At 40.6% G+C, this 14407-nt stretch overlaps 1 protein-coding gene across 1 annotated transcript in view; it reads left to right on the forward strand.

Annotated features, from left to right (window-relative positions):
- Window positions 1-14407, forward strand: part of KIF13B (kinesin family member 13B) — a 165063-nt gene that overhangs the window by 68092 nt on the left and 82564 nt on the right. The window contains exons 9-13 of the mRNA XM_053910793.1: window positions 902-1014; window positions 2168-2279; window positions 9773-9985; window positions 11278-11388; window positions 13034-13168. Of these exons, the coding sequence (XP_053766768.1) occupies window positions 902-1014; window positions 2168-2279; window positions 9773-9985; window positions 11278-11388; window positions 13034-13168 (684 nt within the window). The remainder of the gene's footprint in view (window positions 1-901; window positions 1015-2167; window positions 2280-9772; window positions 9986-11277; window positions 11389-13033; window positions 13169-14407) is intronic.

The raw sequence follows: 14407 nt of genomic DNA on the forward strand, positions 1-14407 counted from the left end.
TAAAACATTTTTAAAATTTTATTTTTAATTACATTTTGCATTCAGTATTATTTTGTATTAGTTTCAGGTGCACAGCACACTGGCTAGACAGTCCTATACTTTACAAACTCTTCCCTTAGGTATTTCCAGCACCCCCTGGCACCACACAGTTATTACAATATCAGTGACTGTATCCCCCGTGCTGTGCTATACGTCCTCCTGACTGGTTGTACTGCCCATCCGCACGTCTCAGTTCCTTCACGTTTTTCATCCCTCTGCCAGCTGCCAGTTTGTTTTCTGTATCTATGAGTCTGTTTCTATTTTTTAATTTTAGAGAACACTTTTGATAAAGGAGAGTATCAGAATATGTATGTATATATTTATATACTGTCTTAACTAGAGAACTATATACATTTAATACCTGGAATTATGAGATAAGAAAATGATTATATATGAATAATATGAAACATTTTAGAAAGTGTTGAGTTTTTGAGGGATCCTTCCATTGTATAAAAATTAAATTTTTATGTCACTAAGAATTGCAAATATTTTTTCCTTAGAATTATTGGTAAACATTTCTGAAATTTTAAGTATAGCTTCAAGTCATATCAAAATTTGTAACTTACAGTGTTTTTGTATACTTCCCTATGAAAATTTTATTGAGTTCCCTTCAAAATGTCTCATTTAGGGAGCACTGTTTTTCTGAGATGACTTTAACTCGGTCTGGATTAGTAGAGCTTGTGTAATTTTGTGTTTACTAGATTGTACAATTTTCTTGTACTGGTTTATAGCAGCACAAACTAATTTTGAAATAATAGTAACTCTTTGGTAAAGGATTTTGATAATAAACTCATTCTGTGGAGATGGTATCACCTTTTGTGCTGCTTAACGGTGTATTCGTATTTATCAACTTGCTCTCTAGACGTCTGGAGAGAAAGTGGGCAAACTGAGCTTGGTTGATTTGGCTGGCAGTGAGCGGGCAACAAAAACTGGAGCTGCCGGTGACAGGCTGAAGGAGGGGAGCAACATTAACAAGTAAGTTTCTCAGGAACTTACTTTTTATCGCTTTTGATTTAATAGCCAAATATGTGAATGCGTGTGGTTATTAAAAGAATAAGATTCTGGGCCCATTAAGGCTATAATGAATAGTAATTCCAAAGTTTTGCAGATGTGTATTTTTGTATAGGCTCGGCCTGTTTTATATTTTGGTCAGATGTTTGATGGGGCCGAGGAGCACAGTCTCAGTCCAGAGGTTTCGCAAGAGCGGCCCTCTTGAAATTTGGGGCCTGGCAACTCTTTGTTCCTGGTTCTTGTGTATTCTAGGGTGGTTAGTGGCACCCCTGGGCACTAGGTGGTGGTAATCTCTGCCACCTCTCTCCCCTCACCCTCAGTGGTGACACCCAGATTATCTCCAGGCCTTGCCAGCTCTGCTCCCTGAGGGGGCCCAGTCACCTTCAGCTGAGGACTGCTGGTCTGAGCTATGGAAAATAACAAAGATAACCAGCCCGTCCGCCTTGACCTGTGTTCACTGTCTGCACAAACAGCGGCGTGCACCGGCCCCGTCTGGCTTTCCCGTTTCTGACTGCCGTGGTGCTTATTTATTCCAAGAGGCTAGGGCTTTATGAAGCAATGTTTCGTTCACCAGTTGTCTCATATGGTTGTATTTTATACCGCAGGCTAAGTCGTTAGCTCCTGTGGGCTGGATTCTTTTCTGTCTTTTCTGTCCCAGAAGGACACACGGTGAGATAGCGAGTCATCGGTAACCAGCTGACCAGCTGGAGGTCAGCGGTGTCATAGGACACCATCATGCAGATTCTGTGTTGCTATTGAATGGCCATCTGCGTGCAGTTATGTACATAATTTTTGCCCGTGATTACTTGTACTGTGTTTGTGGCCTTCTCTCTTAAAGATATGTTTGTGGTGTTGTCTTGACCCAAAGGTTCATGACTTACATTTGTATTTATAAAAATGGGGAAAAAAACTATGCTAAGCAATTTTATTGCTTACATAGCATAAGAGGGATATTAGTTTTTAGAATTTATGTATTTTTAAACGGAGCAGCTAAATGCTGACGGCGGTGCCATTTTCATGCAGGTTCCAAGGTATCTTGATGTTCAGTCTTTGTGCTGAAACGTGACACTTGATATACTTAATTTTTGTGATTGTTATCATCTGTTGCACCATGCAGGTCCCTCACGACCCTCGGTCTGGTTATCTCAGCCCTCGCAGATCAGAGTGCTGGCAAAAACAAGAATAAATTTGTTCCATATCGTGACTCAGTTCTCACTTGGCTGCTCAAAGTAAGTTATTTTTTCTTTCCTGGTCTACCCTTGGTGGTTGGTAACAGGAAGAATAAAGAGTAGAATATTACTCCTTTTCAGTTATTCTTTCCTTTGTCAGGGTTGAAATTTACAGTCACTAGGTTCTTAGGTGGTAACTGTAATTTTAATTGGTGAAGCACAGGCTTCTCCCTGACTCGGCAGAACCTGGGAGCAGTGGGAGCTCTGGGCACGCTGGCCCGCATGGTCGCCTCAGACTTTGGAGACTGGAAGAAGGGCCTGGTGCTAATCCGATAGGCGAGTGAGCCGTGAAAAAGGAGTTTTTGCGTCTTGCAGACTCGGCTGCACTGCTGTCCTTCTCCCAGACTCCTCCTGTTTGACTGGCATTTTGGACCTTGTATTTCTGTTTAACTTCAAAACTACTCATGATCATTTTAATTTGCTTTTTATAGGTATTGTTTAAGAATACAGAATAGGTCACATAGGCATTCACTGACTGATTCGATGTCAATGAGAGAAGTGGAAATGAGAAGGAGAAATAAACTGTGTGAAGTGCTGAGGAAAACCTACAGGAGTGTAAAACACTCTTTGCCCTCTACTTGCTTAGAGTCTAGTGGGGGAACGCTATTTACATAAAATACTGTCGCATGAGTTAGTGATTCCGTAGGAGTGAGGGTAAGGATGTGTAAGAGGAGTTTGGGGAAAACAGATTATTCCCGGGTTTCCTGTAGCCTTGGTGAATCGGGTATTGGCCTGGGAGTTAGCGGGTATGAGATCTAGTGACAGTTTAACTCCTCATAGAGTGGCCAACCTGGGACAAAATATTTTTTTACTATTCTTTTCTTCTGTTTGTTCAAAAGGGAGAAATAATTTTAGAACCCCATTTAGTCTTGTGATAGCGTATTTTCTCATTGATCAAGACTTCTGTATTGCGTACAGCTGTTACCCACTGTGCCAGGTTTGAGAATACAAAGAGGAGTTAAACAGAGGCCCCCAACTAGCTTAGTAGAGGATACAAGTTAGACCTAGTCCGTGAGGTGTTTAGAGAACTGTGATCAGAAGCTTTTCCTGATCATTCATGATTATTCCCTGGATGTGTTTGTAAAGGGAGTAGGACTTTTTTCTAGTTTCTACACCCTCTTAAAGGGTTTCTGGTATTCAAGTTTACGTTCCAAAACTAACTTGCTTTATTAAATGTAATTTGCCACAGCAGAAAATCAGGTACATTACTTCCTTTGGCCAAACTGCAGTAAAATTGAAATTTAAAACAAAAGAATAAATAAGTTTTTTAAAAAAGAACTTTAAATTTTATTTTTCAATTCCAGTTTATAGTCAATGCCATTTTGTGTTAGGTTCAGGTGCACAGCACAGGGGTTAGACAGTCACATACTTCACAAGGGTCCCCTGATATTTCCAATGCCCACCAGACACCATGCGTAGTTATTGCAATAGTATCGACTGCATTCCCCCTGCTGTACTGTACTTCCCCATGACTGTTCTGTAACTACCAAGTTGTACTTCTTAATCCCTTCATCTCTTTCACCCACATCTGAATAACCCTTGGATTAAAGGGGTATTATAAAACATTTCACTACCAAGGAAGTAATTGTACTGATCTTCATGAGTTAATAATTAACCTCATAATCTCATTTGTTAATTTCCTTAAGAAATCCCAATAAGATGCTTATTTCTTCCTCAGACTTTGCACAGAAACATCTGATAATTCATGATTATTCTCTGGATGTGTCTGATTTTAAAGACAAAATATTCATTGTCCTGTTGTTTGTGTTGCTACTTCAGTCCATTTAAATAAATAATAAGAAATATCTTTGGTTAGTTAATACAGTTACAATGGCCTAGGTAATATTTTGTGGCCATTTTATAGGCTGAAGGCCAGGAGAGCTTGTTCTGGGAGAAACAGGTACCATGCTAAGTGCGTTGTGTACGTTACTCTCAGAAGGTAAATGGGGTGTTCCGATTTTGCAGATGAGGCACTGGAGAAAGGAACAAGGGTGCAGCCCAGGGCTTTGCTGCCTGGGAAAAAGGTGATCAAAGGTTTCTTTTGATTAGAAGGAGGAGCACTTGACTATTACCAAGCATTGATAGAAACTATTGGAAATAGTTGAATAAAACAAAACACTTTCTTAAAAAGCTTACTTTATCTGTGTTTAGTAAAATTAGGTTAAATTGTTATTTCTTTATGTTAATTCTCAGGCTAAAGAAAGGAATACTTTTCTTGACCTTCGTCATTTTTTTTTCTGAAAAGTTGTGTGACCTTTATTTTGTTGGACTTTTGCAGTGAGATCTTTAGTAGGGGCATTTTTGCAAAATGTATTTTGGGGTATCAACAGCTTTCCCAAAGGTTTCTTGGAATCCATTGTTACATAAATCATTTTCCTTTAAAGTGGCTTTTATGTCCCTGTTAGTTTTTCCTTCTTTTAACTCTTAAGTAGTCTAACACAGCCTGATCCTTATTTGACCTGGTATGATCCTGGTATTCTCCAGTGTAACTTCTATTAAACTTGTAAACTTGCTCATTGTTTATAAGATTTGCAATTTTTTAAAATTTTATTTATTTTTAGAGAGAGGGGAAGGGAGGGAGAAAGAGGAGAGAAACATCAATGTGTGGTTGCCTCTCACATGCCCCCTACTGGGGCCCTGGCCTGCAACCCAGGCATGTGCCCTGCCTGGGAATTGAACTGGCAGCCCTTTGGTTCGCAGGCTGGCACTCAATCCACTGAGCCACACCAACCAGGGCAAAATTTGTGATTTTTTGTAAAGTTTTTTGCATTGTATTTGTATTATAATTATGTGGTGCTCTTGATGTTTACAACATCTGAGAGTTGGAGAAACTTTGATACACTTGGTCCAGCACAGATGTGAGTGCTCTTCTTTCAGAGATGGTAGATGCTGACTCATTTGGCAAGTGGTCGGGGAGAACCATTTTGTATTAAGCTGATTTTGGCCTCTGTGTAGCTTTCTAAATACGTATCTCTTAACCTCAAGTAACTTCTGGTAACAAATGCTTCTATTATGGTGGCAACTAGGAATGAACTACCAGAAGGTAATAAAGGCAGGGTCCTCACCACTGCAATCTAACGAAGAACTTAATACGGGAGGCTAAAAGCACAGGCAGACATGTCTCACTGGGTTGGACCCAGTCCTGAGCCTGGTCCAATAAGAGTGCCAGGCATTCCGAACAATGCAAGTTAACTATGATAGTTCGGGGGGCGGGCAGGGGGTGGGGAGCCCTCGGGAGTCTGTGTGTATCATCTCCACTCACTGGGAAAGGGAAAGCCTTGAGACTGTTTATGCTTGTCAAGGCCTGGAAGGGGGAAGGGGAAGGGTACCCACAGTACCCAAAGAAAAGCCCATAAAACAACTTTTGTTAATTGCCTGCCCCCTGTCACATGTGCAAAATGAACAAATAGAGTCTGGAGCAAGATAAGGATTCGGGCTTAACAGCTGGGGACCTGACCCCAACCCAGGCATGTTTTCTGACTGGGAATTGAACTGGCGACCTTTTGGTTCTCAGGCTGGCATTCAATCCACTGAGCCACACTAGCCAGAACATCCCTGAAGCTGCCTTAGTCCCTTTTGTTCTTTAAAGTGAGGTTGCAATTTCTTTCTAAATTCATACTCTTTTTAAACTTAAATCTCTTTAATAACTCTCCAGAAGCCCTTACAATCAAGTCCAAATTCTTGAATGATTTGTGATTTCCTAGGCCCTTCATAGTCTGACCACTCCCTACTTCTCATTATTCATCTTCTGCGCTTGACTTTATCAGTTCCAGTTAAGTGATTTCCAGGACTTTGCTCTTACTCTGGAACAATCTTCCTCCTCTCTTCAATTTCCTCCTACACTGCCCTCCTGACCCCCTTTACTTGGGTGATGCTTATTCATCTTAAGGTCTCAAATGACACTTTCTCTGGGAATCTTCCCTAAACTTTCAAGATTGGGCATTCTGCTCTTTCTCTTTTCCCAGACCATATTGTATTTATCCCTAGTTTAGTTCTTATCATATAGTGTTTGCTCACCAGCATCACCCTCTAAGGTAAACGCTATGAGAAGTTGAATGAATGGATATTTCAGTTCTGCTCCGAACTAGCGTTATGACCTTTGGTGAGCCTGTCAGTCTTCCTGGGTCTCAATTTCTCCTCTGTAAAATGAAGTCATTTGATTAAATGACTTCAAAGAGTTTTCGGCTTTTAAACAGTTCTGACTTCCAAAATTAAATTTCTTTCCTAGGTCCATTTAATTTGCAGTTGCTACATTTGAAACCAAAGTTCAGCTGATTTGCCTAATTAAACAATTAGTAAACAAGAAGCTTTATACTTTCTCCTTGAGTAAGGGCCAGGTCTTTTGTTGCCATTTCCTCTTTGCTAAGGCCTGAGGCCATTTTTGAACATAAGCATATTGTTGTTGCTCATGCACAAGGGCTTTTAAAATATCAAGGATTTGTTGTTTGCCAGGTTTCCTTTCCTCAGCACAAACTGAAGCACAATGTGCGTGCTTTTCTCCTCTGCTCCTCATTGTTACACATTCCCTTTTGCCCAGTAGCATTTGCCGTTCATGTGGGCTAACAACCCCGTGGTTCTGGAAGGGCAGTGCTCCACCGCGGCACTGCTGGTGAGCTGGATTGCCATTTGAGATGCAATTCCTGTGGTCTTTATATATGGCATTGGAATTCCACTAATGTGCATGGGACTCTTCTTGACGTTTTTCTGGAAGTTGCCAAAGTTGGGCACCAACAATGTGAGGGCAGCATCTGGAAGTAGAGTGAAACACACACTCAAACAGGCTTCACAGAGATAGCTTGTGCTTCCTAAAGCCCAGATTACTTACATTTCCCTCCTTTTCATGTGTTGAAGTGCATTTTCTTCAAAGATAAAATGATCTTAGCTATGTTGTCTGTGGAAAACCAAAATTTCAGTAATGGATGAATAAGTGGACATATTGTCTGTGATTATATCGAACTGTTAGGAATACCTACGGAATTACTTTGTTTCTGGCACTAGGACCAAATAATTTGGGAAGCTGTCAGGTCACCTTTCTTATTCCTCAGGTCTGAACTCCATCTGTTGCTGAGTGATGTTTTGTTACTCTGTTACTGTGAGTAGCTGTGGGGGAGTGGGAATCATATTGGACTTGAAAGCAAAATACAGTTGGACTAGAATAGTGTTCAATTTACTAATTCTGGATCTTTAGGCAAAGTATTTCGCCTTCTTTGTCAGAATAAACCTCTGTTTTTTCATTGGTAAATGGGAATACTAATAATCCAATTCACCAAAGGCCGAGGACTAAGTAAAGTGACGCGGATCCCGGCCAGCAGGATCCTGTGTTGTGGCAGCAATATACAAATACACATGGACTACAGAAATCCTGTGGAGAGAAAGGGACGGCATGGCCACTCTCTAAGTGAGGGAGGGCGAGAGGGCTAGAGAGAGCCCAAGAGAGAGAACCCGACCCCTGCCTGGACAGGCTTGTATTGCTTTTCTGGGCACATTACATCGGGGATGGTCCTCATTTACTATGTACAAGTTCACTGTAGGTGATTACCTTTTACAGACAACCAAGGACAGAATGCTGCTAATTACTTTAAAGAGAAGGATGTTACAGCTCAAGGGGGAAAGTGGTTGAACTGGTTACACTCCATACTTGGGAGGTTTAGCACAGACTTTAGGAAGTTAAAGATACTCAGTAGACATTTGCTGCCTCAATCCAGGGTGAGGGAGTTTTAGCAAAAGCAAGTCTCATAGCAGCCTAGGTATAATGCAGGTCTGACTCCCCACAGGAGAATCTGTCTGTGGGCGTGGGTCCTGCCTGTTGAACCTCGCACCCACTGGCTTTTCCAAGTGAGAGCTGGGCTACATTTCCCATGCGTGGAACAGTTCCCTATAGTAAAGTCTATGTACAAAGGTTGTGTAAATTACGGATTGCTTGAACAAATTTTAGATGTATTGATACTGGAAAAACTTTGTATCTTCAAAAGTAAAAATTTTGTATTGGTTAATGCTGTCCAAAGGTAACGTTGGCTTACTGGCCTGGTTGAGTATCCTCTCTGATCTGGAGACTATATTCAGTGATAATCTCTTACTGAAAGAGGGTATTGAATCTATTCTTTTGGGTAATTATTCCCGTCCTGGGGTGGTGTACTAGTGGGAGTAGTTATCTGTTGCTGTCTAACATAGGAGCCCTAAACCTTAAGGGGTGGAAACAACAGTCATTGATTATCTCACAGTCGCTGTGGGTCAGGCTTCTGGGTGTGGCCTAACTAAGTGGCTCTGGCTGGTGGCTCTGATCAAAGTGTCATCTGGGGCTGCAGTTATCACAAGGCTTGACTAGGGTTGGCTCTGCTCACTTAAGTAGTTGTTGGCAGGCTTCAGAAGCTGTTTCCAAACTCATTCCTGTGGTGCCTGCAGAGGACCACCTCACCTCATGGCATTGGTGAGAGAAAACACCCATGACAAAGTCACAATCTTTTTATAATCAGAAGTGACATACCATCGCTTCTGCTGTGTTCTGTTTCTTAGATGCAAATAAACAAGCCCTGCCCAGACTCAAGGGAAGAGGGTGATCCAGGGTGTTACTACCAGGAGGTGGAAGTCATCTGGGCCATCTTGGAGGCGGCCCGCCACGGCCATCGTGTGGTGGGGTGGAGTGGGGTGGATTGACTTCCCAAGTCTAGTTTTGTAATCGGAGTTGTAGGTAGTTATTTTTAGTATCCTTAAGTGACAGTAGCATTTGAACATGTTGGAGCCTGTGCTAAAGCCATCGCACTCTTCTTTTCAGTTCTAGTGTGATAAAGACGCGCAACTTTTGTTCAGCACCCTCGGCTGGACTGTGGAGGTGGTTGTGTAGAACCTGAAGCCTGCTTTAGTGGTTTTTGAAATGGTGTCAGAGGGAATAAAATGAAAATGCCCTCAATGTAGCTTTTGTTTTAAAAGACTAATTGTACCTTTTTATGGTACAATTTATGTTTTTAAAAAATTTGCAAGGTGCTTGGTAGCTTGTAAGAACAACACTTTCTGGGCCATTATTTAGGCTTCTCAGAGATTCCACATACATGGTGTTATGGAGTAGATTGTAGGTGTCATTCTTTGATCAGATAAATAATATCATGATTGTTCAGTTCCTCTAAGGAAGATTTTTTTGGCACTTAAGAAATTATTGGTTTTTTATTCTGAGTAGTCTGCTGACTTATGTGGTATCATGTTGTCTGTGAAAAGAGAGCAAATTGTCTTAAAATTTAATTTTATTAAACTAAAATAAATGTAGGCTTTATTGTATTTCTCGGTCCTTTTTCAAAACCAAAATTCCCTTTTGCAGAAAAGTGGCTTGGCAGAGAAGAAAAGACATGGGACAGGGAGTCAGTGTACCTGTGCTTTAGTCCTGACCTTGCCCTTAAATGTGTGTTTGACCTTGGGATGTTATCTTACCATTTCTGACTTCAGCCTTCTTATAGAATGTTTTCTTCCAACCCTAAAATGCTGCTCACTTGCTCCCTCTCTAGGACAGTCTTGGGGGTAACAGTAAGACGGCCATGGTAGCCACTGTGAGTCCAGCAGCTGATAACTATGACGAGACCCTTTCAACTCTGCGGTACGCAGATCGCGCCAAGAACATCGTGAACCACGCCGTGGTGAATGAGGACCCTAATGCACGGATTATCCGGGATCTGAGGGAAGAAGTAGAGAAACTCCGAGAGCAGCTAACCAAAGCGGAGGTATAAGGCACAGCTGAGCAATGCTTTATGGGTCTAGGAAAATCTAGTAAAGCTAGAACTTGAATATTCTTCCTCTTTAGCTGAAAGTGATGAATAATTTACTTAAACTTTTTGTATTTCCTGTAGGAAGAGAAATTTGAGATGAGTAATAAGTAAAGGAAGACAGATTGTCATGATTGGAATTTAGAGAGTTTTTTATAGGTGTTAAAGGGTTGAATGGGAGGAAAGAAGAGAAGGATTTGAGAGAATGTTTCATTCCACAGTATAAACAGCAGACTAGGGAGAAGAGGTGTAATAGAACAAGGGAGAGTAAAAGAGACATTTGAAAAAATGTATATAATTTATTTTTAGTGCAGAAAATGGTGGAGAGTGGGCACAGGCTACTTGGAAGAAGAATTAAATAGATTTTTGTTGTATAATTTGTTCACTGGTTGAAGTCAGAATGGAAATCTTAAGGAGGACTTTCACACCTTATTCTCGTTTTCCATGTTGTGGCTCAATTTGGTTTGTAGAAAATACATTTTATACCAGCAGTGCCCATCTATTTAGTGGTACTTGCTTTCCACTGTGCTTTGAACATCCTGTTGTGGTATTTATGTTCCATTTATGAATTTGAAACCTACACAGTTCTCACCTACAACTGATGCTTAGCCTCTTGTCAAAAGAGGAATAAAATAACAGAAGCGTGATTCCTACTTTCATTAGCCTTTCTGTTCCCGCAGTTTCCCAGCACTGCGGGACCCTTTCCTGGGGCTGGGACCACAGCCCCTTCTTTGTCGGAAAATAGTCTGTTGGTAAAATACATGGTCAGAACAATGATCCCGATTGTATTTTTGCCTGTTGAATTTTATCCTGTTTTTATAGTAATGATTTTCAAGTTCATCAGGAGACTTTGAAATTTTGTTTCTGTGTTCTGATATTAATAACCCCAGCTAGTTTGCAACTTGTACAAATTTAGTCTGTATGTGCTTGAATTAATACCTGTAGTTATCAGTGAAGACTAGAGTGAATCATATATGACTGATTGGGATATTAAAAACAAGCCCTTCATAACTTGAACTGTCAAAAGGAAAAAGTTGTCTTCCTCTCAGACCCATCTTGGCTGACCGGGTTTGTTCCTGGGAGCCACGCAGTGGGGTTGCTGTGGGTCAGCGACAGTCGTTTCTGTCTTAGGAAGGTCAGAGAGCTGAGTGAGAGGAGACAGCCTGTTCCTTTTGTTTTCGTGGATTTGCCTAACCCTTTTCTTCAGTGCATTTTGCAGACAGTTCAGGAAATACACATTTTGCTTATAGGCAATGAAATCCCCAGAGCTAAAAGAGCGGCTGGAAGAATCAGAGAAGCTAATCCAGGAAATGACCGTGACCTGGGAGGAGAAATTAAGGACGACCGAGGAGATTGCCCAGGTTCGTGGGTCTTGATCCAGAGAGAAACCGCATGGTAGCTTGTGCACGGCCGTTCAGGCGGCACTTCTGGTTCTCGTTATTTTTTACTTTGAAGATGGCAAATCTAGCACCATTAGTAAGAATCTACAGCCAGGAGTTTATACTTTACAAAGTTTATGTGAAGGATAAAAAAAGACATAATTACAATTAATTGTTCATTATGTAATAAATAATTTTTAGGGTCATAAAAAAGGTTTTTAATGGAAGAGTGACTTTGTAGTCCCTGGCCTTGAACATCCAGTTCTATTAAGTATTTTGTAGGCCTGAGGAAATTTGTCCAAACCACAGAATTATTAGTAGTAGATATTAGGCTATGAGATTTATGTTTCCATGTGACAACTCAGTAAAAGTAATATGAAATTCCTAAATCTGGGGTAACCGTCTCTCATTTTTTACATACTTAATAGAGGGAGAGTTGTGAAATGTCAAGGTGGGAACATGAGTGTTTAGGGAAAACCCTGTAGTGTCCAGCTCGGTCATAAAGGACTCCCGCTGCGGCTCTCCTGTGAGATGCTGCGCATAGCCTCTGCTTCAGACCCGAGTGTGGTGACGTGCGGCTCAGTGCCCCTTCTCGCGGTCTGATGTGACTGGACCGCTCTAACGGTGGCTGTTTAATAGAAGTCTCTTATTCTTTTGTTTCTGCTCACTGGCTTTAGTTTGTTCTTCCAAAACTAAGAGAAGAAGAGCCCTAATTATGTGTAGCAACTAATAATAATAACAGCTAATATGTATTGCCTACACACGTGTGTTGGGGCCTAGGCTCAGCACTATTAAGTGCAGTGAAAAAAAGTGCCTTAGAAAGAAGAAAGGCTCATATCCTTATGAAAATAGTACTTGAATGCATGTGCAAGTTTCGTTTTGATAAATTTGTAAGACCAACGTTTTGAGTGCTCACCGTGTGTGATGCATTGTGCCAGGCAGCCCCCGTGGATAGACAGGATCCACGCCCACGTGGAGAACCGGGCAAGTTAACCATTACCCAGTGTGAGAACAGGTGTGCTGCAGCTAGAAAGTGCAGGTGTACAGCCTCTGAAGCCAAAGAGAGCGTTCTCAACCCTTTCGGGGCCCTGGGCGATGTCCCATGTGACTGCAGCGCAGGTTTGGAAGCAGGAGTGACGCGATGTGCAGAGGGGAGCAAATTAAATGGGTCGGAGTGAAGGGCCTGGTGGGCTCTGTTGAGAGAGTTTGGCTTTCACCCTGGCTGGGGAGTCACTGAGGAGTCAAACAAGAGAGTGTATTGAAAACTTGGCTCTTCAGAAACATTACAGGAGAGTAAAACAAATGTACATCTGCTCACACGTACAGAATAAAATTAGAAAGATGAATTCAAGGTGTTAGATATTTTCAAGGATGGAAATTGAGGGCTCAGTAGTATACTTGGTAGTTATTTGTAATGGCTTTATTTTTCAAAATGAAAATGTTTTAATTAAAATAACATTATATAGTTCAGAAAGAGAAAAAGATAATAATCTATAATGCCATAATGTAACATATTTGCTAACATACTTGAATTATAAAGTTATTCAATAATTACGCTAACATAGGACCGTTCATATCTCTCTGTGTCGATAGCTGTGGAGTTAATACTTCTCTACTGCATTCACAGGAGCGACAGAAACAACTGGAGAGCCTTGGAATATCTCTTCAATCTTCTGGAATTAAAGTTGGGGATGATAAATGTTTCCTTGTTAATCTGAATGCTGATCCTGCTTTGAATGAACTTCTGGTTTACTATTTAAAGGTGAAGTAATAGGCTTTGCTGTATTTCCTGCCACCAAATAGAACAGTGTTTCACAGCATTTTTTTTAAAACTTGGAGAACCACACTTATTCAAAATAATGAATTAGCCAATTGTTTTTCTTTGAATAAGCTTAAGTATAGAAAAATCTTGGGTTTCTGGAATAGTTTCTCTTTTTAGTTTTTGAGTGATGTCATTCAACCTTGTACTATAAAAAAAATGATATTCTGATATTATTTCTAACAAATTAAGTAGCTTAACTACTGTTGTTTAATGTGATGTATACCAGGGACTTAAGTAGATAACTGTAAAGCTTAAGGAATGACTTTTAAAACTGACTCATTAGTAGAGGAAAGCTTTTATGGTTTATGTGAAGCCTGCCTTTTTTGTGTGTGGTTTGTTAGCTCCTAAGAGGAAATGTTTAAAGACACTTGTTCGTACAACCACTTGATATGAAATTTGTATTTCTACTAACTCTTAGGAAAATTAAAAAATTTGGATTATCAAATTATAAAAAAAGAATGGACCCTGGCTGGTGTGGCTCAGTGGATTGAGTTCTGGCCTGCGAACCAAAGGGTCACAGGTTCGATTCCCAGTCAGGGCACATGCCTGGGTTGCAGGCCATGTCCCCATAGGAGGGGCGCACGAGAGGCAACCACACATTGTTGTTTCCCTCTCTTTCTCCCTCCCTACCCATCCCTCTAAAAATAAGTAAATAAAATCTTTAAAATAAAATAAAAAGATCTTTTTAAAAAATTTAAAAATTTTAAAAAGACTGGGAGGGTCAGAGTGTGGAAAAGGAAAACAACAAATACTGATAGACACTGAAAGCTACAAATAGTAGGATATAGGAAGACAAGAGAAAAATTTATAAAGCCTGAGACTACGTAAATTATGAGGCACTACCCAAAACTTTTTACCAAGCCCAGAGCATAAATGAATTATATAACGGACTATGTGATTTTAACAGGAGGTTAATAAATGTTAGGAGGAAATTTTTTCCCCCCTCATAATACATGCGGGTTTAACTAAGGTGACTAGGAAAGTAAAGATAATGAGCTGGTAAAGTTGGAAACTGCTTTAAAATTAGAGAGTTGTGTGGTTTCATTTCTAAAGAGATTAAAGAATTCATGACTCATTGGCTAGTTTCCCAGTTTTTGTCAAAGGTATCCGGCATAATTGCTTGGTGTAATTTTGAATAGCATGTTTTATTATGCTGTGCGTTAAATTGTGTCTTTGATA

Source organism: Desmodus rotundus, chromosome 9, assembly GCF_022682495.2.
Source record: "Desmodus rotundus isolate HL8 chromosome 9, HLdesRot8A.1, whole genome shotgun sequence".
Classification (NCBI taxonomy): domain Eukaryota; kingdom Metazoa; phylum Chordata; class Mammalia; order Chiroptera; family Phyllostomidae; genus Desmodus; species Desmodus rotundus.